Genomic DNA, 23,581 nt, shown 5'->3' with positions numbered 1-23,581 from the left:
AAGGTGGCTCAACAGCTCGCCCGAGGATGGGAAGCATTTTAGAATTCATTAGAAAAAAGGGAAAAAATTTGATCAAGTAGGGAGGAAAGAGAGTACAATTGCAGGCAATGTAGAAACTGAGTGCAAAGCTTCTGTAAATGTGTGAAGAGAAAAAGACAAATATAGCCATCTTTTAGTTAGAATCCAGGGAAATTTTAACTTATAGCAAAGATATGGCAAAAGAATTAAACATACACTATATCCTCAAAAATAGCACAAACCACTTTCCAGAAATATTAGGGAACCAAGGATCTAGTGAGAGGGCAGAATCTAAGGAAATCAGCATTAATAAGAAAATGGCACTGGGAAAATTAAAGGGGTTAAAGACTGACAAATTACTGGGGTCTGTTAGTTTAAGTCCCTAAGTACTAAAAGAAGTGGTCATGGACATACTGGATGCACTCTAGAACAGTTCCAAAAATCGGAGGGTGACTAATTCCACTATTTAAAAAAGGTAGGGAAAGAGAAAAAGAAAGAGAATTACAGATAAGTTAGCCTAATATTAGTTTGGGGAAAATGCTGGAGTCTGTTATAAAAAACCGGATACCAGAACATTTGCAAACCATTAATGGTATTGGACAAAGTCAGGTCAGGTTACTGGGTGGCACGGTGGCACAGTGGTTAGCACTGCTGCCTCACAGCGCCAGAGACCTGGGTTCAATTCCCGCCTCAGGCGACTGACTGTGTGGAGTTTGCACATTCTCCCCGTGTCTGTGTGGGTTTCCTCTGGGTGCTCCGGTTTCCTCCCACAGTCCAAAGATGTGCGGGTCAGGTGAATTGGCCATGCTAAATTGCCCGTAGTGTTAGGTAAGGGGTAGGGATATGGGTGGGTTGCGCTTCGGCGGGTCGGTATGGACTTGTTGGGCTGAAGGGCCTGCTTCCACACTAAGTAATCTAATCTAATCTAATTATGAAAAGCAAATTATGTTTAACAAATCTACTGAAGGCTTTTGAGGATATAACTAGTATATTCGATAGGGGAGAACTGGTGGACATGGTGTATTTTCAGCAGGATTTTGCTAAGGCCAGTCGGCAAAATTAAAGCACAGAGAACATTAGGATAATATATTAGCACCGATCAAGAACTGATTGACAGACAGGAAGAAAAAGAATCGGAATAAATCAGTCTTTTTATGACTGGTAGGCAATGACAAGTGAAGTACTGCAAAGTGTGTGTTTGGGTCCTCTCAGTATATATAAATGACTTAATGAGGGAACAAAATACAACATTTCTAGGTTTGTTGACAACACAAACTAGACAGGTTTGAGTGTTCTGAGAAGGCTGCAAAGAGGCTGGAAGGTGATTCAGAAAAATTGAGTAGATGAACAAACACATGATAGATGCAGTGCAACGTGACTAAATGTGATCTTAAATGTTGGCATGAACCATTTAAGTAGGGCCCTGCCTCTCAATGTGATATATTGGCAAGTGTGGATGCACAAAAGGATGTGTTCCCTTATATATCAGTCTATGAAAGTAGACAGGCAACATACAATTGGGAAGGCAAATGGTATATTGGCCTTCATTGCAAGAGGATTTGAATAAGGATGTGTTACTGCAGTTATACAGGGCCTTGGTAAGTCACATTTGCAGTGTTGGAGGGCAATTTTGACCTCCCTACCCAAGAATTATACAATTGCTACAGTGGGAGAGCAACGGAGGTTCACTAGGCTGACAGAGGGGATGGTAGGACTCTAAATGAGGAGGAATTGGTTTGGTTGCATCTATAATCACTAAAAGGATGAGAAAGGATCAGATTGAAATGTACAAAATTCTAACAGGGCTGGACAAACTAGACAGAGGGGGGAGGTTTTCCCTGATTGTCCTCTGGTTCTAGCCTCCCCTCAGAACCAGAATAAAGGACAGATCAATTAGGGCTGAGATGGGGTAGCGAACCTATGGAATTCATTAGGTATGGTGGTCAAGTCATTAAATATGTTCATAAAAGATGTACTTTTAAGATTTTAAGTGCAACTGATATTGGGAGAAATTGGGAATATGGCATTGAGAAAGAGGATCAATCATGACCATATTGAGGGGTGGAGTAGGCTTATAGGGTTAAACAGGCAACTCCTGCTCCTAGTTTGTGTAACAAATTGGAGAGCAAAATTGCCACTACTTGGCACAAAGGTCAAACATTTACTCCCAATTGTAGGAGATTGCTAATTTGCTTATTGCAGATGAACTAATTTCATTTTGGTGCAGACAGAAGAGGCTCTCATGCCAGCTGGGCTAAAACACTTTTCAAAAGATTCCTATAACATTCTCAAAATTAATGTTAAACTGATCATTTGATTTCTGCCTCCCTTCATAAGTGATGGGGTGGCATTTGAAATTTTGGAATCTAAAAAAGGTACAAATCTTGACCTAGAAAGCTTTGAAAATTATGGTAATTCACCTGCATTTTCCTTACCTGGCTCTTTTAAGGTTTTTACCCAAAACTATCTATCTTTAGAAATGTATGTAATGTCCAACATAATTCTTAAATTCTTGAAATTATATGATGTCCTTGTCCTTCTAGATGGAAGTGCTGGAAGGCTTGCAAGGTGCTGTCTAAGGAGTGACTTTCTACAGTGCATCTTGTGGACAGTACACACTGCAGCTAATGAGTGTCGCTGGTGCAGAAAGTTGATGTTTGTGGATGTGATGCAAATCAAGCGAGCTGTTTTGTCCTGGAGTAAAATTTCAAGTGTTATTGGAACTGTACTCATCCAGGTAAGTGGGGATTATTTCACCACACTCTCAACTTACATCTTGGATGGTGGATATGCTTTGGGGATTCAGGAGAGGAGTTACTCACTTCAGGATTCTAGGCCTCTGGCTTTCTCTTATAGTCACAGCATTTATATAGCATCTCAGGTTTAGTTACTAGTCAATGGTAACCTCAAGATGTTAATACTGAGAGATTTAGTGATGGTAATTCGATTGAAAGTCAAGAGAAAATGATCAGATTCTCTCATGAATGTCATTGCCTGATATATGTGTAGTGTATACATTGCTAGCCACATGTCAGCCCAGACCTGGATCTGTCTTTAACGAGTCCATAATTCCTCTTTCTCAAAGCATGTTCCCTTATTATACAGCGATATATCAAGTCCCAAAATTATTAGTGTAAACTTGGGTTCCATTAAAAGATGGATAGAATCACATATAGCCTCAAGTTTACTTTGTTTTTCTATATTTGTGAGAGAATGTTAAGGGAAGAGTTTGGTTTCATTTGAGTTTTGATTGTGATGACAGTGTTTGAAAATGGGTTTATATACAAAATACTTCTTGCCTCATTTAAATGTGTGAATAGTTCAGTGCTTTAATAAAACAATGATAGAAGAGAACAAAAATAGGCTAACATGACACAAGGAGACAGAGCAGTTTCCTTTTAAGAAAGAGACAACCATCCATGTGAGGGAGGATGCAAATTTCTGTCAGGGAGGACAGTCCTATGGCAGCAGAGATACTGTTAGCTTCGCAGTACCAAGCAGTTTGGTCTAAAAAAAGGCTAAAGTGGTTTAATGTCAAGAAGAGAAAGTTTCAGAAGCAGAACACTGGGGAAGAGCAGTGTAAGGAATGTGTTAAGAACTATTTGAGCGGCATCAGCATTAGCAGTCTCAGGAAGAGACTTTAACTAAAGAAGCTCACATCTTGTGAATACAGAAGTTTTCCAGAAAGAAGTCAAATTCTGCCTTGTCAACCAACAAGAAACTGTAAAAGTAGAAATCGGGTCATCTTTCATGGAGTCTTAAATATTTGTAAGGTTAAAAAAGGATAGAACCTATATTTCTGATATTTGTATCAAGACTGTTTCAACTACTTCTTGTAGTCTGTAAAATGTTTTTTTCATATGTTAAGAGCTTTGATAATCTTTTGTTAAAAGTAAATTGGAGCTTCTTGAGAATGTATTCAACGATGGACTACCACGGGCACCAAATTGCAAAAGCAAACTCATCATCTATCAAGCCAGGTTTTACTCTGGGTTCTGATTATGGTCAAACCTGAATTTTTGACCAAAGTTAATTAAAAACAGAACAAAAATCCTCTCATACAATGAAATACCCTTGAATCTATCAATCATTGAAACACTGACCTAACTAGAGACACAAAGAGGGATTCAAGTCCAGTCTTGCCTTCCTAGAAAAGGTGGCCATATTTAATTCTCAGCTGAAATAAAAACTCAAAAATAGGCATCATCATTCCCACTTTGAACTGACTGGCCCTACATTATTCCAACGAACCTCAAGGAATGATTCATTCTTTAGATTGGACACGTTACAGTTGATTTTAAATGTTAGTTACTGCTCAAACTTCACTGTTGGAGCTGTTGATAATGATTGCACTATTAACATTTTCTTTATTGTCCTGTTACCAATTTCTTTTGCCTTGCAATGTCATCTTTTTCTCATTTATTCTTATTTGCTTTCCATCCAACAAAGACATTCCTCTTTGTACTGAAGAGGAGTCACTGGACCTGAAACATTAACTCTGCTTTCTCTCTACAAGATGCTGCAAGACCAGAGTTCTTCTAGCTGTTTTTGTTGCTGATTTCCAACAATTCTTTGATTTTTCATTCATCTTAGTTGATCCCATCCCCGGCAGCCATATTTGCTTAAAATCTGCTACACCACAAACATTTTCCACTGGAGAGAAAGGATAATTGATTAGAAATAAATTTAGTTCACAGATGTTGCCTGATCTACGAGTAGTTGTAATATTTTCTGTGATTTTATGATCATTAATTCACTTCCTACAATGCCCAAAGCTAATGAATTCAAAATGATGTGGATGCCATCTTCATGTCGTTTTTACAGTTATACGGAAGGAGAAATCCTTGCCTAATGCTGAAGATTCTGTTACATTTGTAGTACATTTCAATTTTTACAAAAGGATCACCGAATCAGGATATACTTTAATGCAAGTCCTGAAAATAAAAACAGAAAATGGCAAGTGACTGTAGATTAAGAGTAACACTTCAAGTATAAAATGGTATCTCGTAAAGAATTCACCCAATCTGCCTTTGGACTGCAAACTGTGGAACAGACATGCTTTAAATGTAGTATACTAAGTTGGAAGGAGGATCGATAAGTCACTTTTTTAACTGGAAAGAGTGTTTGTGTGGTACTCAGTAGCAGAGGAAAGAAGAGACACATTGAATCTGCTATGCATGTACAAGCATGTGCTGTGGAAGGGGAGGTGTTATTGGTGATGGTGTGGTGGGGAGGTGGGTAAGGGAAAATCAAAAGGTAAACTGGAATATCACAGAGGGAATGGTCTGCTCAGAACATGATGTTTTGTGGTAGCTGAAGGTGGCAAAAATGGTCGCCGATGATCTTTTGAGGTGGAAGGAGAAGACAAGGTGAACAAATTAATGTTTCTAGGAGTGAGCAGCAGGAATGAGACCAGAACTACAAGAAATGGGATGGAGACTAACAGCCATAACGAATCCTCAATATGAAAGGCTCCATAAGTGGGGGGAGGGGGTGGGGGGTGGGAGAGTGGAGTATAATTAAGGTCGCTGAGCAAGAAAAGAGAAGAGTCAGAGATGGTCCATGTGAAGGCAAGGGAATGGCAGAAATTGGACGCAAGAGCGATTACATTCTCAAGGTATTGGCAAGAGCAATCTTAAAACTGACACTTGCATGCACATGTATAATGTGCAATCTCCAAGGCATGCAGCCCAACTTTATTTGGGTGGAAACAGTGAACATTTAGTTTTGACAACTGCACTATCAGCTTGCATTCAAATGAATATTTTTATAAGTGCATTCATTGGAAAGAGAAAACAAAAGGTACAAACACAAAGTAACAGTAATGCACGGTATCAAAAGCATTTTCTATCTTCACTAAAGGGAACAGAAACATTCAAATGTCAAAAGGAAAACAGGTTGGTAGTGCAAAATTATAAATAATTGTAATTTTTAATTGTTATCTGCACCAGACTAACCTGCCAGCTTCAAATGTAGGAGAAGCCATTGGAGAGAGCTCCAAATTGAAGAAAATTATGCCTTCTGTAGGCCGACTAAGTTTAGGAGTAACAAGTTCACATGATACTTGTGCCAGGACCCTGAAATGACAGTTAAAGACAAATTTAGCATCTTTTATTCCAACTCCAGAGAAAACAAAAACGTCTCTGCATAATAATGGACAATAATAAAAAAATCATACTCCAATGCAACACAGTTCTGCATTATCAAAAATCCCCGATTCTAGATTTAAAATGCTTTAACTCAAGGCCTCCTAGGTATTCAGATAGATGTTACAAATCTTGACATGATTCAATGAGAAACAAGGGGCTTTCTTGCTACCTGATAAAATAACTTCGTAGCAAAAATAATTGAATAAAGAAAGGTAGACAAAGAACAAGTTTTTATTTAGTCACCTCCTGGTAGTGTCTTCCTTGCTAGCATGCCTTTTTGTTACTACTCTACAAAACAATGGCTCTAAACTTAGAACTGGCAGCTCTCTGGCAGAAGCCTGGTTGCACTTGGCATCCCGGCAGAAAACTGCAAGCAAGCACTCAGGAAGTAGTGATACTTTAACTCTCAAAGCTACAGTTCACCCATATCTTCAGAACACTAAATCTACAACAGTGAGTAAAGTGGGGTCTTTCCTGGCTATATGTTTTATTGAGATCTACCTCTTGATTAAACTTTTAAAATATAAGCCCTATGTATCATATTAGCCTGGAAGCGTGTTTTTAAGAGCAATAATATGATGTTATTTTCTGGGTCTGTAGATTGTGAAGGATAAAGATGGCCTTTAGTAGAGTGATGTGCTCTTCCTGTAGGATGAGTGTGTTAAGGGAAGAGTTTCCATGTCATTGATGATTATGTCTGCAGGAAGTGTCTTTGGTTGCAAATCCCATTAGACAGCATGGATTGGTTAGAGCGGTGATGGATGGCAGTTATAGGAAGGGAGAAAACCGGCAGATACAAATCAGGTTAACTCCAGGAGAGGTAGGAGAGGTAGAACAGGTTGTGCAGGAGTCTCCTGTAGCTATCCCCATCTCAAACATGTATGCCATTTAGGAAAATGTTGAGCATGATGGACTCTCAGGGGAATGTAGCACGAACAGCCAAGTTTCTGGTATCGAGACCGCCTGGAATGTAATGAGGGTTACATCAAGTTCCAAATGCTCGATTGTGATTGTGAGCCCCTCAAGTCAGAGGCACAGACAGATGTTGCTGTGGCTGGAAGTGAAAAATAAGAATGCTTTGTTGCCTCCTTGGTGTCAGGATCAAGGATACCTCAGACAGGATGCAGAATGTTCTCAAAGGGGGCAGGGAGGTCATTGGAACTAATGACATAGGAAGGGAAAAGGATGTGATATTGAAGGGAAAATATAGAAATTTAGGTCGGAATTTAAAAAGGAGGTCCTCAAGGGTAGTAATATCTGGATTATTCCCAGTGTTATGTGCTAATGAGGGTAAGAATAGGAGGGTAGAGCAGATGAATGTGTCGCTGAGAAGCTGGTGCAGAGCAAAAAGGATATTTTTGGATCATTGGAATCTCTCCTGGGGTAGAAGTGACCTGTACAAAAAGGATGGATTGTACATGAACTGGAAGGGGACTAATATACCGTCAGGGAGATTTGCTAGAGCTGCTCGGGAGGATTTAAGCTAGTAAAGGCATGGTGGGGTGGGACCCAGGGAAATAGGGAGGAAAGAGATCAATCTGAGACTGGTACAATTGGGAAAAGGAGCAAGTCAAAACAATCAAGGCAGGCAGGAACAAAGCAGACAACAAAGGTAATAAATTAACCTGCATTTATTTCAATGCAAGAGGCCTAACAGGGAAGGCAGGTGAACTCAGGGCATGGTTAGGAACATGGGACTGGGGTATCATAGCAATTACAGAAACGTGGCTCAAGGACGGACAGGACTGGCAGCTTAATGTTCCAGGATACAAATGCTACAGGAAGGATAGAAAGAGGGGAAGAAACAAGAGAGGAGTGGGAATGGCATTTTTGATAAAGGACAGCATTATGACTGTACTTAGGTAGGATATTACTGGGAATACATCCAGGGAAGTTATTTGGGTGGAAGGGAGAAGTAGGAAAGGGATGATCACTTATTGGGATTGTATTATACACCCCCCAGTAGTCAGCAGGAAATTGAGATCTCAGCTTTCTGTAAGAATAATAGGATGGTTATGGTAGGGAATTTTAACTTTCCAAACATAGATTTGGACTGCTGGTGTTAAGGGTTTAGATGGAGAGGAATTTGTTAAGTGTATACAAGAAAATTCTGATTCTGTATATGGATGCACCTGCTAGAGAAGGTGCAAAACATTGACCTACTCTTGGGAAGTAAGGCCGGGCAGGTGACTGAGGTGTCAGTGGGGAAGCATTTTGGGGCCAGCGATCATAATTCGATTAGTTTTAAAATAGTGATGGAAAAGGATAGAACAGATCTAAAAGTCACAGTCCTAAATTGGAGGAAGGCCAATTTTGGTGGTATGAAGCGAGAGCTTTCAAAAGTTGATCGGGGCAGATGTTCACAGGCAAAGGAACAGATGGAAAATGGGAAGTCTTCAAAAAAAAATTGAGATAATAAGATTCCAGAAACAGCAAGTCTCTGTTAGTGTGAAAAGCAAGGCTGCTAGGTGTAGGGAATGCTAGGTGACTAAAGAAATTGAGGTTTTTGTTAAGAAAAAGAAGGAAGCATATGTCAGGTATAGACAGAGATCGAATCAAACTCTTTAGAAGAGTATGAAAGGAGTATATTTACAAGGGAGATCAGAAGGGTAAAAAGGGGACACGAGATAGTTTTGGCAACTAGGGTTAAGGAGATTCCAAAGCGATTTTATAAATATATCAAGGACAAAAGGGTAACTGGGGAGAGAATAGGACCCATCAAGAATTAGCAAGGCATTTGTGTTGCAGACGTTTCGTCCCCTGTCTAGGTGACATCCTCAGTGCTTGGGAGCCTCCTGTGAAGCGCTTCTGTGATGTTTCCTCCGGCATTTATAGTGGTTTGAATCTGCCGCTTCCAGTTGTCAATTCCAACTGTCCGTTTCAGTGGCCGGTATATTGGGTCTAGGTCGAAGTGCTTATTGATTGAATCTGTGGATGAGTGCCATGCCTCTAGGAATTCCCTGGCTGTTCTCTATTTGGCTTGTCCTATAATAGTAGTGTTGTCCCAGTCAAATTCATGTTGCTTGTCATCTGCGTGTGTGGCTACTAAGGATAGTTGGTCGTGGCATTTCGCGGCTAGTTGGCGTTCATGGATGCGGATCGTTAGCTGTCTTCCTGTTTGTCCTACGTAGTGTTTTGTGCAGTCCTTGCATGTGAATTCCTAGAGGCATGGCACTCATCAACAGATTCAATCAATAAGCACATCGACCTGGACCCAATATACCGACCACTGCAGTGGACAGCTGGAACTGACAACCGGAAGCGGCAGAGACAAACCACTATAAATGCCGGAGGAAACATCACAGAAGCGCTTCACAGGAGGCTCCCAAGCACTGAGGATGTCACCTTGACAAGGGACGAAACGTCTGCAACACAAATTCCCAGCTTGGCGAACAGAACCACAACAACGAGCACCTGAGCTACAAACTTTGATTAGCAAGGCAGCCTAGAACTGCAGGAGATGGGGCAGATACTAAACAAGTATTTTACATCAGTATTTACTGTGGAGAAGGACATGGAAGATATAGAATGAGGGGAAATAGATCGTGACATCTTGAAAAATGTCCAGGTTACAGAGGTGGTGGTGCTGGATGCCTCAAAACACAAAAGTAGATAAATCCCTAGGAGCCAATCAAGTGTACCCTAGAACTCTGTGGTAAGCTAGGAAGTAATTGCTGGGTCCCTTGCCGAGATATTTGTATCATCGATAGTCACAGGTGAGGTGTCGGAAGACGGGAGGTTGGCTAACATGGTGCCACCATTTAAGAAAGGTGGTAAGGACAAGCCAGGGAACTATAGGCCGGCGAGCCTGGCATCAGTGGTGGGCAAGTTGTTGGAGGGAATCCTGAGGATATACATGATTTGGAAAGGCAAGGACTGATTAAGGATAGTCAGCATGGTTTTGCGCATGGGAAATCATGTCTCACGAACTTGATTGAGTTTTTTTCAAGAAATAACGCAGACATGATTTATATGGACTTCAGTAATGTGTTCAGCAAGGTTCCTAATGGTAGACTGGTTAGCAAGGTTAGATCTAGCCATTTGGATACAGAACTGGCTTGAAGGTAGAAGACACAGGGTGGTGGTGGAGGGTTGGTTTTCAGACTGGAGGCCTGTGACCAGCAGTGCGCCAGAAGAATCCGTGTTGGGCCCTCTACCTTTTGTCATTTATATAAATGAGTTGGATGTGAACATTGGAGGCTTAGTTAGTAAGTTTGCAGATGACACCAAAATTGGAGGTGTAGTGGATAGCGAAGGTCAGAATACAAGGGGACAAGATGGGCCAGTGGGCCAAGTAGCAACAAATGGAGTTTCATTTAGATACACTTGAGGTGCTGCATTTTGGGAAAGCAAATCTTAGCAGGACTTATACACTTAATGGTAAGGTCCTAGGAAGTGTCTCTGAACAAGGAGACCTTGGAGTGCAGGTTCATAGCTCCTTGAAAGTGGAGTTGCAGGTAGATAGAATAGTGGAGGCGGTGTTTGGTATGCTTTCCTTTATTGGACAGAGCATGAGTATAGGAGTTGGGAGGTCATGTTGCAGCTGTACAGGACATTGGTTAGGTCACTTTTGGAATATTGTGTGAAATACTGATCTCCCTCCTATTGGAAGGATGTTGTGAAACTTGAAAGGGTTCAGAAAAGATTTACAAAGATGTCACCAGGTGGAGGATTCGAGCTACAGGGAGAGGCTGAATAGGCTGGGACTGTTTTCCCTGGAGTGTCGGAAACTGAGGGGTGACCTTAGAGGTTTATAAAATCATGAGGGGCATGGACAGGGTAAAAAGAGAAGGTCTTTTCCCTGGAGTGGGGGAGTCTAGAACTAGAGAGTATAGGTTTAGGGCAAGAGGGAGAACATTTAAAAGGGACCTATGGGGCAACCTTTTCATGCAGACGGTGGTGTGTGTATGGAATGAGCTGCCAGAGGAAGTGGAGGAGGCTGGTACAATTGCAACATTTAAAAGGCATCCGAATGGGTAGTTGAATAGGAAGGGTTTTCAAGTGATATGGGCTAAGTGCTGGAAAATGGGAGGAAATTAATTTAGGATATCCAGTCGGCATGGGCGAGTTGGAATGAAGGGTCTGTTTCCGTGCTGTACATTTCTATGACACCATAAAAGCAGATGGATAGGGATTAGAATCAGCAGAGCCAGAGTGCAGGACCACATCAAGTATTGAACATTTAAATGAGTCTCTACTCATTAGGTTTAAATATTAAGGGCTAGTTAGTCTTTTGAGCCTGTTCTGCTTTTCAATAAGATCATGACCAATGTTCTAACTAGATTTAACTTTCCCATCATTCCCTTTTTGCTTAATTCTCTTAACATTAAAAAATATATAGTTTCTCTCCTGATATATTCATAACTTTGCATCACAACTTTCTGTAGCAGATAATTCCAAATGTTCACAAACATATGGAGTGAAGAAACTTCTCCGCATTTCAGTCCTAAATGACTAATTTTTAATTCACACTGTGACACCATGTTCTAGCTTCCCAATTAGAGGGAATATTTTCTCAGCATCCTGAGGATTGTGCATTTCCATTAAATAATCTCTCATTCTTCCAAACTCCCAGGAAAGTAGGCCTAGTTCACTCAATTTCTTGGTACTACACAATTCCCTTATTCCAGGAGGAAGTAAACTTTCCCAATAGGACATTATGTCCCTAATTGGACAAGGAAGCCAAAACTTCTGGAGTCCTCCTGCTACGTTCTCATCAATGCACTCTAAATTGCATTCAGATGTTTTTACACTTTCATTCCAAACCCTTTGTAACAAAAGCTAACATATCATTCCCTGCTTAATGCTTGCCGTATCTGCAAGTAAACTTTGTGATGTATGTGTATGGTAACACAAGTTCCTCTGAATGCAAAAATTTTTCAATCTCTTTCTGTTCAAAAAGATGTAATTTGTTTTTATTAATTTGCTTATCAAAGAGGATAATTTTAAATGTTAATACGTTGTGTTCCATCTGCCACATCCTTACTCACTCAACCCATCTCAAAAACGTTGCATCCATTAGCTCCCCATATCCATCCTAGCTGCATCCTCAAACATTTCTAACAGATTTGTGGAACAAAATTTTCTTTCTTAAAATCCATATAGCCTATGTTTAATCATATGATTTTCAAAGTACTATGTTACATCATCTCTAATAAATGCTCACATTTTGCCGACTGATGCTAGATTAACTGGTCAATAGTTTCCTGCTTTCTCCTAAGTAATGCCCATTGTTTGCTATCTATCAATCCTTGGAATCTGACCTAGAATTGAAGCAAGTCCAGAAGCTGAACCCAGCTGCAGAAATAGTTGATGCATATCATTTTAAAAACCTTAGAATGCAGGTTGTTAGGTCTAGAGGATTTGTTCCCAATTAGTCCCATTAACTTCTCTGGGACAATTTCTTATTATACTGATACGTTCTTCATTATTGCTAGACCCTTGACTCTTCATTATTTCCAGAATATTTTTGTCTTCTACCATGAAGTTAGATGTAACATATCTAATCTCTTGTCATACAGCACGGAAACAAACCTTTGGTCCAACCAGTCCATGTTGACCATGTTCCCAAACAAAACTAATCTCACCTGCCTGCACTTAAACCATATCTCTTCAAACCTCTCCTTCTCATGAACTTATCCAAATGTCTTTAAATGTTGTAAATGTACTGCATCCATCACTTTCTCTGGCAGTTCATTTCATACACGAACCACTGTGTAAAAAAAGTTGCCTTTCATGTTCTTCTTGAATCTTTTTCCTCTCACCTTAAAAACATGCCCCCTAGTTTTAAACTCGCCCACCTTAGGAAAAAGACACTGGTGATTCACCTTACCTCAGCTCATGATTTTATAAACCTCTTACATTCAGTGACAAAAAGTCCCAGTCTTTCCAAACTATTTTTGTGTCAAATTTACATGTTCCACTGAAGGTATGTTGACATAATTTTCTTTCATCAGTTGGAGTTTATTTTTCTCCAAACAATACACCTCGAAAAAATACACCTAATGGACAGATGTCTATGAAACACATGTAAGATATGGTCCAAAAAAAGAACCAATTAAGATATGGATTCAGATCCTCAATAAACAAATGCTTTTCAAAAGGATCTGTTAACATTAGCAATTAGAGCAAATTCTTTTTCATATTAAAATACAGTGGGCTTGTTTTAATTAGAATGTTTTTAAGAATATTGTGTAACTTCTCAGCTATTCTGGTGAATTTGTCAAAGTTATCTACTGTGAGGAGCATTCACAGCAGTTTATTGTATGTACATTGGCCCAAATCCTCCTCAATGAGAAGGAAGATCTTACTAAAAAGATTTATCAGCTGTGTCATCACAGAGAATCATCCAAGCAGGGAAATGTCTCAAGGAAGAGTCAAGTAATTGTAATAACACCGAGTTAACACAACATGGCTGAAGTTTGCACTTTGGGTATGCGTTCACTTCTTTCACCTGTCTTTGTCTCTAATGTGCCTATTCCTACTTTCACTAATCCAGCCCTGTTATAACCTTTGGCAATGTTTATACAATCTATTGAGCATGCTTTGCTGGTCTACACTAATTCTTTCTTTCTATTTCTTGGGCTTCTTTTGCTGAACTTAAAAACACAACCTTTTTTGAAAAGTTAAACATTAAGCCTTTTTCTGCGATCAAATATCATCTAACTCTTATTAGCCACAATCAGACCACTTCTCCTGTAGGTTTTTTTGTACCTCAAATGTACATTTATTTCATATCAAGTTTCTCTTCTTTAATTGCTTGTCTCCAGCATGGGATTAGAAATTTCCACCAATTGAATACTGGGAGGGCCGAAGCCATTGTTTTCAGACCCACACCTAACTCCAGATTTATGGAGTACAAGCCTTACTTTCCTCAAAATGCCACCCAGCCCCCAATTCTCTACTCTTCCTTGCCAATAAATCTACATTAAGAGAACAGATGACTGACTTTCCTGAAGCTTCTGCTGGCACACCTCCAACTGATGAAAACAACACCTTTGCCCTTCTGTCTCTCCACTTCGTTCCTTCTTAAATGTGGTACAGGTACCGGTGGGGCACATGGAAGAAAAAGACAATTAAAACTTGGCTGCCCAATGCCATGGCACTGGTGTAACAGTCCACCTCAGCTTCCACAAACAAGTTTAAAATGCACCAAAAAAAAAGACAAACTGCACAAACTCAAACACACTTTTGCAGATTGTATAAAATAAAGAACTACAGGTATCTAAAAAAATTGAGTTATTTTACCTTGTTTTACCCAGTTCCACAATACAACATCCATATTCTGTTCCAAATGTTATCTTGATATTTCTATAGTCATACGTCTGTCTTCCATCAAGACGCTGTAGGTTAAAAATGCAGGGTATCAGTCACTTTCTGAACAAAATAGTCATAGTCTGCAGCAATTCTGTAACTAAATTCCATCTATATTCATGATGGATTATGGCTTGGATTTGACGACACATTTATATCTTCTTTAATGGTAAAACAGAATTCAACCCCACCCCATAACAACTTTTAAAAAAATCAAAAAATCATTGAGGCAAAAAATCATTGATAGCTGCTGATTAAAATAGAAAAGAACAGTATTTCTCAACATTAGAGCATAGTCTCAGAATAAATTAAAACTGAGATAAGGAGGAATTTCTCCTGAGGTTAGAGTGTATTTGGAACTCCTTGCCTCAGTCCGCTGTGGAGGCACAGTCTCCCACAGTATGTTTAAAACTGACAGATATATTCTTGGCCAGTGAGGAAACCAAGGATTACAAGGTAAGGGCAGGAAAGTGGACATGATGAATGTTTGATCAGCCACAATCCTAATGAATGGCAAAGCAGACACAAGGTGCCAAGTGGCTTTTTCTGTTCCTATTTTTTAAAAGGTCTTATAAATGGCATGTAGAACTTGCACCTTATTTAGAAGAGGAAGGTGGGATATGGGTCTTGGAGTAATAATTTGAAGACATGATTCAAATCCTACCATAGGATCAAATCATATCTCAAGTGTGAATTCTTTGAAGATGTGGCCAAGAAGCTAAGTTACAAATCACACAACACCAGGTTATAGTCCAACAGGTGTATTTGGAGGTACTAGCTTTTGGAGCGCTGCTCCTTCATCAGGTGGTTGTGGAGAATAAGATTGTAAGACACAGAATTTATAACAAAGGTTTACAGTGTGATGCAACTGAAATTTTCTATTGAAAAAGACCTGGATTGTTTGTTAAGTCTCTCATCTTTTAGAATAACCATTTTTGGTTTCAGTTCTTTCATATGTAAATGATAAAACTTTTTTTAAAAGTTACATTCTCAAGTGAACTTTAACAATTGGTGTTATGTTGGCCCAGACAATGTATTGAAGGTGTGAGCTCCCCATGTGAGACTGTCTGTGCCACAATGGTCAGACTGATTCTCATCTATAAAATGGATTTATAGAATCTTACATGGATTCATGCAGTTTTTGAGCAAAATGTAATTCTGCAAGTACAAATTCACTTCATAAACTTATATGTGTATATGCGTGCATGGGGGGGGGATGGGGGGGGGAAGATCATAAGTGTCTGTGAGAGAGTGTGTAAGTGTGATGAAACCCATGTAGGACTTACACACTTAATGGCTGGGCCCTGGGGTATGTTGTCAAATAGAGACACCCTAATTCCTTGAAAGTGGCGTCACAGGTAGAAGATATTTGGCATGCTTGTCTTCATTGGTCAGACCATTGAGTGCAGGGAGTTGGGAAGTCTTGTTATACAGGACATTGGTGAAGTCAATTTTGGAAAACTGCATACTGTTCTGATCACCTTGCTATGGCAGAATATTATTAAATTGGAAAAGGTGCTAAAAAGACTTACAAGAACGTTACTATGACTTGAGGGATTGAGTAAAAACAAAAATCACAACACCAGGCTTTAGTCCAACATGTTTATTTGGAGCTACCTGATGAAGGAGTAGTGCTCCGAAAGCTAATGTTTCCAAATAAACTTGTTGAACCTGGCGTTGTGCGATTTTTAACTTTGTACACCCCTGTCCAATACCCGCTTCTCCACATTCAGGGACTGTGTTCGAAGGAGGGACTGAATAGGCAGACACAGTTTTCCCCTGGAGTGAGGGAGGTTGAGGTTTTTAAAATTATGAGGAACACGCAAAATAAAATAGCCAAGGTAGTTTTTAAAAGGGATTTTAAAAAGAGACCCAAGGGGCAACCTTTTTCACACAGGGAATGGTGCATATTTGGAAATAAGCTACCAGAAGAAGTGGAAAATGCAGGTACAGTTATAACATTTAAAAGACATTTGGACAGTGTTAAGAACCAGACCAAACCTTCTCAAAATATATTAAGATAGTACAGGCTATTTTTTTTCATATTTTGAGAATGTTAGTGTAAAGCATTGCATTCCAGATGCAATTCAAACTACTCAACATTAAGCAAAACATTATTTTTACACTATAGTTAAAACACAGACAACATAAAACAAAATTGGCTTAACTGTAACTGGATCAAAATGGTCAGCAAAATACTACATATTAACTTAACATCCCATAAACACACCCTTGGCAATGGAAAATTCAGTAAAACAGATTGTCTCACATGCAACTCTAGCAGCAGGAAGAGAACCCCCAGCTTTTAGCTGTAACAAAGACAGGAATAAGAGCTTCCACATCTAACTTCAAAACCTCAGTAACCGCAGAAAGCTAAAACTAAAAATCCTGGTTTGTGGGAATGTAACCCCACCCATTCAGGTTGCTTTAATTGTTCTAATTTCCCCCCCCCAAACCCAAGGCTTTCCTAAGCTGTTTACTCTATTGGCATTGAGCAGAATGCTCTGTACCTCTATCTCAACCTTTCTTCATTTAAAAAAAGCCAGGAAAAAAATACACCTCTTAAAAGCCATAGTATTGTCACAACAGGCACACGAACAGGAAAGGTTTAGACAGATATGGGCTAAGGACAGGCAAATGGGACTAATTTAGTTTGGGAAGCCTGGTCAGCATGGATGAGTTGGATTGAAAGGTCTGTTTCTATGCTGTATACTCTAAATCCATATTCTTGCTTTCAAAAACAGACAAGTTCATATTATAATCCAATAACGATAAAATACAGAAGAGGCTAATCAGCCCAACAAGTCTGTACTGCCAAACATATACTACTTACACTAGACTCACTTTCCCACACTAGACCAATAGTCTTGCATGCTATGGCACTTCAAGTGGTCATCCAAGTACTTTTAAAAGGGTTGTGAGGTTTCCTGCCTCAACTAACCTCCCAGACACTGCATTTCCAGACATCCATTTTTCCTTAAAATCACCTCTGAACCTTTTGCCTTTCAATTTAAAATTATTGACCTTTCAACTAAGTGTAACAGTTGCTCTTGATTTAGCTTCTCCATGCCCCTCAATCTTATACATCTCTATCAGATTTCCCCCTTGCGTTTCTGTTACCCAAAACAACCAACCCAAGCTTAACAAGCCTTTCTTTGTAGCTGAAATGCTCTATCCCAAAAGATCATAAGATAAAAAGGAGCAAGATTAGGCCATTTGGCCCACTGAATGGCGGAGCAAACTCAGTCATGGCTGATATGTTTCTCAACCCCATTCTTCTGCCTTCACCCCATAATCCAGATTCCCTTACCAATGAAGAACCGGTCTGTCCTAAATACTCGCTGAAAATGTGTTGCTGGTCAAAGCACAGCAGGCCGGGCAGCATCTCAGGAATAGAGAATTCGACGTTTCGAGCATAAGCCCTTCTGATGAAGGGCTTATGCTCGAAACGTCGAATTCTCTATTCCTGAGATGCTGCCTGGCCTGCTGTGCTTTGACCAGCAACACATTTTCAGCTGTGATCTCCAGCATCTGCAGACCTCATTTTTTACTGTCCTAAATACTCAATGACTTGGTCTCCACAGCCTTCTATGGCAATGCGTTCCAGAGTCACCACCCTCTAGCTGAAGAAATTCCTCCTCAGCTCTGTTCTAAAGAGTCATGCGGTCACTGAGGCTGTGCACTCAGGTCCTCCTCTCTCTGACTACTGAAAACAACTTCTTATACCCACTCTAAGCTTCCCAATATTCTTGAAGTTTCAATGAGACACCCCTTATACTTTTAAACTCCACTGAATGCATGTGCCCCAAGTCTTCATATGACAAGCTCTTCATTCCCCAGGGTCATTCTTGTAAACCTCCTCTGGACTCCATCCAAGGTCAGCACACCTTTCCTTAGATACAGGGCACAAACCTGCTCTCAATATTCTAAATGCGGTCTGACCATACAGCCTCAACACTACAGGGAGAGAGTGAGGACTGCAGATGCTGCAGGTCAGAGTCAAAAAGTGTTGGGCTGGCAAAGCACAGCCAGTCAGACAGCATCCAAGGAGCAGGAGGGTGGATGCTTCAAGCGTAAGTTCTTCATCAGGAATGAAGAGCCTATGTTCGAAACATTAACTCTCCTGCTCCTCCGATGGTGTTTTTGACTCGGATCTCCAGAATCTGCAGTCCTCACTTTCTCCTAGGTGATTATGATTTACGGTGAAACCTCTTCCAAGGATGCCTACCTTATAGATATCCTCCTCCCTCTACAAGGATCTCAGTGAGTGTCTCTCTCACTGCACTACCCCACCCCCCAGGTCATCATCTCTGCCCTGAAGCTCTTCAGCCATATCCTGAAGCAAATGCTACCACAGCCACATCTCCTTCCTCAGCGTCTGCCTATGCAACTGAGTGATCCTGCAGGGACTCCAGACCACATTCAGACCTCCACAATTTGGACCTGACCAGGACAACCACTACCTACAGCAAATCCAAAGTCTCCACATTCCTGATGAAGAGCTTACGCTCGATACGACGATTCTCCTGTTCCTCGGATGCTGCCTGACTGGCTGTGCTTTTTCAGTGCCATACTTTTTGACTCAGCCTCACCAGGACATGCCTGCTTTTGTATTCTAGCCCTTTTGAAATGTGCTAACATTGCAGTTAGGAAGGCAAATGCAACCTCCATAGATACTGCCAACTTTTCCAGCAATATCGGTTTTCCAACATCCGTAATTCTTTTAGCTAAGTGAAACTGCATGTTAACCTTAAGAGACTCCTGAACTAGGACTTCCAAATCACTGTGCTTCAGATTTCCGATTTTCCCTTTTAGAAATGTGTCTACACCTCTACTCTTCTTACCAAAGTGCACAATTTCACTTTCCTACATTGTATTCTATTTCCTTTTTTTTTGCCCACTCACCTATCCTGTCTAAGTCCTTTTGCAGCCTCATTTCCTCAACACTACCTATCCATCCACCTATCTTTTTGTGTCATCTGCAAAATTAGCAACAATGCCCTTTGTTCCTTTGTCCAGATCATTAATGTAGAATGCGAGTAGTTGGGGTCCCAATACAGACTACTGTGGAACTCCACTAGCCACCAGCTACTGAAAAAGATCACTTCATTCCTACTCTCTGCGTTCTGCTCGTCAGCTGATCCTTTATCCATGCCACTGCCTCCCCCTAACACTATGGACTCTTATCTTACTTAAAGGCCTCCTGTGCAGCACCTTGTCAAATGCCTTCTGGAAAACCAAAGCGATCATGTCCACTGGTTCTCCTTTGATTAACTTGCTTGTCACCTCCTCAAAGAATTCTAACAAAGTTATCAGGCATGACCTCCCCTTGACAAGCTCACAGGAACAGAGAGATTTGTCCAGAGATCCCTGAAGGACAGGTTAATACAGTCTGGTTGAAGATTTGTAGCTCGGGTGTCCGTTGTTGTGGTTCTGTTCGCCGAGCTGGAAGTTTTTGCTGCAAACGTTTCGTTCCCTGGCTAGGGAACATCATCAGTGCTATTGGAGCCTCCTGAGAAGCGCTGCTTTGATGTTTCTTCCGGTATTTATAGTGGTTTGTTCTTGCCGCTTCCGGGTGTCAGTTTCAGCTGTAGTAGTTTGTATGTGGGGTCCAGGTTGATGTGTCTGTTGATGGATGTTCTTGCCGTTTCTGGCTGTCAGCCAGACTACTGCGACCCTTAGGACTCATAACAGCCCACAAGCCAACTTCCACACTCAGACAACAACTCACTAGAACAAAGGACCCAATAGCCAGCACGAGCCAATCTAACGTAGTTTACAAAATACCATGCAAGGACTGCACAAAACACTATATAGGACAAACAGGAAGACAGCTAACAATCCGCATCCACGAACATCAGCTAGCCACAAAACGACACGACCAGCTATCCCTAGTAGCCATACACTCAGACAACCAGGAACATGAATTTGACTGGGAAAACACTACCATCATAGGACAAGCCAGACAGAGAACAGCCAGGGAATTCCTAGAGGCATGGCATTCATCCACAAACTCCATTAACAGACACATAGACCTGGACCCAATATACAAACCACTACAGCTGAAACTGACACCCGGAAACGGCAAGAAGATCCATCAACAGACACATCAACCTGGACCCCACATACAAACTACTACAGCTGAAACTGACACCCGGAAGCGGCAAGAACAAACCACTATAAATACCGGAAGAAACATCAAAGCAGCGCTTCTCAGGAGGCTCCAATAGCACTGATGATGTTCCCTAGCCAGGGAATGAAACGTTTGCAGCAAAAACTTCCAGCTCGGCGAACAGAACCACAACAACAGGTTAATACAGGACACTTGCTTTTGTCAGTCATGCATTAATATTATCAAAGAGAGGTGATGTTGGAGCTGTACAGAACTTTAGTTAGGCCATGCTGGAGTAATTTGTGCAGTTCTGATCAACATTCAATAGGAAGGATATGATTACACTGGAGGAGGTGCAAAGGAAATTCACAAGGATGTTGCCGAGTTGGAAGCAATGACTCTGTGTGGGTAGAGCTGAGGATTTGTGAAGGAAAAAAACCCTGATGGTTGTTGTGCACAGTAGTCAGGATATGGGAAAGAAAAAAATAAATCAGGAGATAGAAAAGGCAAGAAAGGCATTGTTCCAATGATCATGTGAGACTTCAATATGCAGATGGACTGGAAAAATATTTTTGGATCTCAAGAAATGAAATTTCTGGAATGTCTTCAAGACATTTTTGGGGGACAAGTATTGGTACAGCCCCCTAGGGAACAGGCAATTCCAGATTTGAATTGAGCCAGACTGATTAGCAAGAGCAAGGGCAAAGAAGTTGTAGTGAGAAATGACCATAATATGATGGAATTCACCTGTAGTCTGAGGGGGAGAAACTGGAAACAAATGTAACAGTATTACAATTGAGTAAAGATACCTACAAAGACATGAGGGAGGAGCTGGCCGGAGTTGATTGGAAGGGAAGTTTAGTGGAACAGACAAACATAAATTTGCAGCCATATTCACCTATAAAACTTCAAGTGACTACACTGCAAAATTAATATGAACCATTTTGGGGCTTCCAAGGGTTTATTATTAAGATACAAATGCTTTGTTTATTTAAAACAAAAACTTGAGAAAAGATGCCACCTCTGAAACTTCCTAGACTTTTTGAGGATAATTCACATCAATGAAAATCTTCACAGCACAGACCATGATCTAAAAAAGCCCAGAGAACTTAACGGAAGTACCCGTATCCTGACAGAGAAAATGCTCCCAAATTAGTTGCATGCATTGGAGAGAGTCAAAATGGTGATCTTCCTCTACTCTTGTAGCGGGATGGCAATTAGATTCATTAACAAGCCATTTACCCACAAACTTTAATGGTGATTGAGAATTCACATTAGTCACCCACACATCAAACCCTGGCAAGATTGTGAGCAGTCTACCGGGATCTCTCATTCACAGATACTCACTGGAGGATTTAACATTGATAGGGAAAATGGAGGGCTGAAGCCACACACTTCTTGTTGCATTTGAACCAACCCTGCTTTCTCTCATCAGTTTCCGTGGTTAAGGTCCTGAAGCATTAAGAGCATTAATCACCTCTTACCCTCAAAAATCTCTTTCACAACAGAGGACCCCTACACTGACAGTGAATATCCCTGTCCTTCCCCACTCACACTGAACACTCTGCACTCCACCCACTATACACTACCACCAAGCCCTTTATTCACATGAACATACATACCCTAACTCTGGACACTAACACAGAGCTTTCAGTTCACAGACCATAGGTCACCAGTTCTTGCCACATAATAAGCACTTGCTCAGTATTCAAAACCGACCTTCTCCTCACACACAGCACTAGCCCACAGGCCTCTGCTCATGTCAACAAAGCACCCCATTACAGCTCCATCCCTCCATTGGCACATGACAGCGCAGACCAGCTCCTACAACCGGGGCCTGGGGCAGCATCAACAAAAACCTCGGCTGAGAATTAAACACAGGACGGGGACTCGGGTGGTACCTGTCTCTCGGCGATAGCCTGGAGAATGAACTGCCTCTCACAGTTTGATAACGGAGTCTCCCTCATGGCGGAGCGACAACCGCCTCCACACTCAACACAAACAGGGACCGCGGCGCCGGGCTGACGTCATCAACACGCGACAGTCACCAAGGCGCGTCACTTCCTGCCTCCCCACCACCCACACGGAGTGTCCGAGAGAGGGATCGGAATAGAGCAGCAGCTGGGTCTGGGACAGGGACAGGGACAGGGACAGGGATAGAGATAGAGATAGAGTGAATGGAGCAGGGAGAGGGATGGGAATGGAGCAGGGAGTGGGACTGTTGGGATGGGAATGGAGCAGGGAGTGGGAGTGGGATGGGAATGGAGCAGGGAGTGGGAGTGGGATGGGAATGGAGCATTGGACGGCATATTGAGTATAAGAGCTGCCATGTCATGTTAAAATTGTACAAGGCATTGGTTCAGCCTCATTTAGAATACTGTGCACAGTTCTGGGTGCCACATTACCAAATGGATGTGGACACTTTGGAGAGGGTGCAGTGAAGGTTTACGAGGATGTTGCCTGGTATGGAAGGTGTGAGCTATGAAAAGAGGTTGACTAGGTTAGGTTTGTTTTCATTCGAAAACAGGAGATTATGGGGGGACCTGATTGAGGTTTACAAAATCATGGAGGGTATAGACAGGGTGGATAGAGATAAGCTTTTTTCCAAGGGTGAAGGATTCAATAACGAGAGGTCACATGTTCAAGGTGAGAGGTGAACAGTTTAAGGGAGATACACGCGGTGTATACTTTACACCGAGGGTGGTGGGCGTTCGCAACGTGTTGCCAGCAGAGATGCTAGAGGCAGGCATGGTAGATTCATTTAAGATGTGTCTGCACAAATATGTGAATAGGTGGGGAGCAGATGCTTAGGAATTGGGCAACAGGTTTAGACAGTAGATTTGGATCATCTCAAACATGGAGGGCTGAAGGGCCTGTTCCTGGGCTGTTAACTTTTTTTGTTCTTTGTTCAAAAAGACTTGGGTGTCTTTGTGCATGATTCATTGAAAGTCAGTATGCTGTTATAACAAGTAATTGAGAAGGCAAACAG

At 41.2% G+C, this 23,581-nt stretch overlaps 1 protein-coding gene across 1 annotated transcript in view; it reads right to left on the bottom strand.

Moving 5' to 3' along the window:
* The window catches only part of exosc9 (exosome component 9), a 73,023-nt gene extending 50,413 nt beyond the window's left edge, over positions 1–22,610 (bottom strand). Inside the window, exons 1-3 of the mRNA XM_060851366.1 lie at positions 22,494–22,610; positions 14,415–14,509; positions 5,976–6,095 (exon numbers count right to left, since the gene is read on the bottom strand). Of these exons, the coding sequence (XP_060707349.1) occupies positions 5,976–6,095; positions 14,415–14,509; positions 22,494–22,559 (281 nt within the window). The 5' untranslated portion in view covers positions 22,560–22,610. The remainder of the gene's footprint in view (positions 1–5,975; positions 6,096–14,414; positions 14,510–22,493) is intronic.
* Between the last annotated feature and the right edge of the window lie 971 nt (positions 22,611–23,581).

The sequence above is a fragment of the Hemiscyllium ocellatum genome, chromosome 36 (genome assembly GCF_020745735.1).
Source record: "Hemiscyllium ocellatum isolate sHemOce1 chromosome 36, sHemOce1.pat.X.cur, whole genome shotgun sequence".
Lineage (NCBI taxonomy): Eukaryota > Metazoa > Chordata > Chondrichthyes > Orectolobiformes > Hemiscylliidae > Hemiscyllium > Hemiscyllium ocellatum.
The sequence above is the reverse complement of the archived record's forward strand: the minus strand, read 5'-3'. Positions and strand labels throughout refer to the sequence as shown.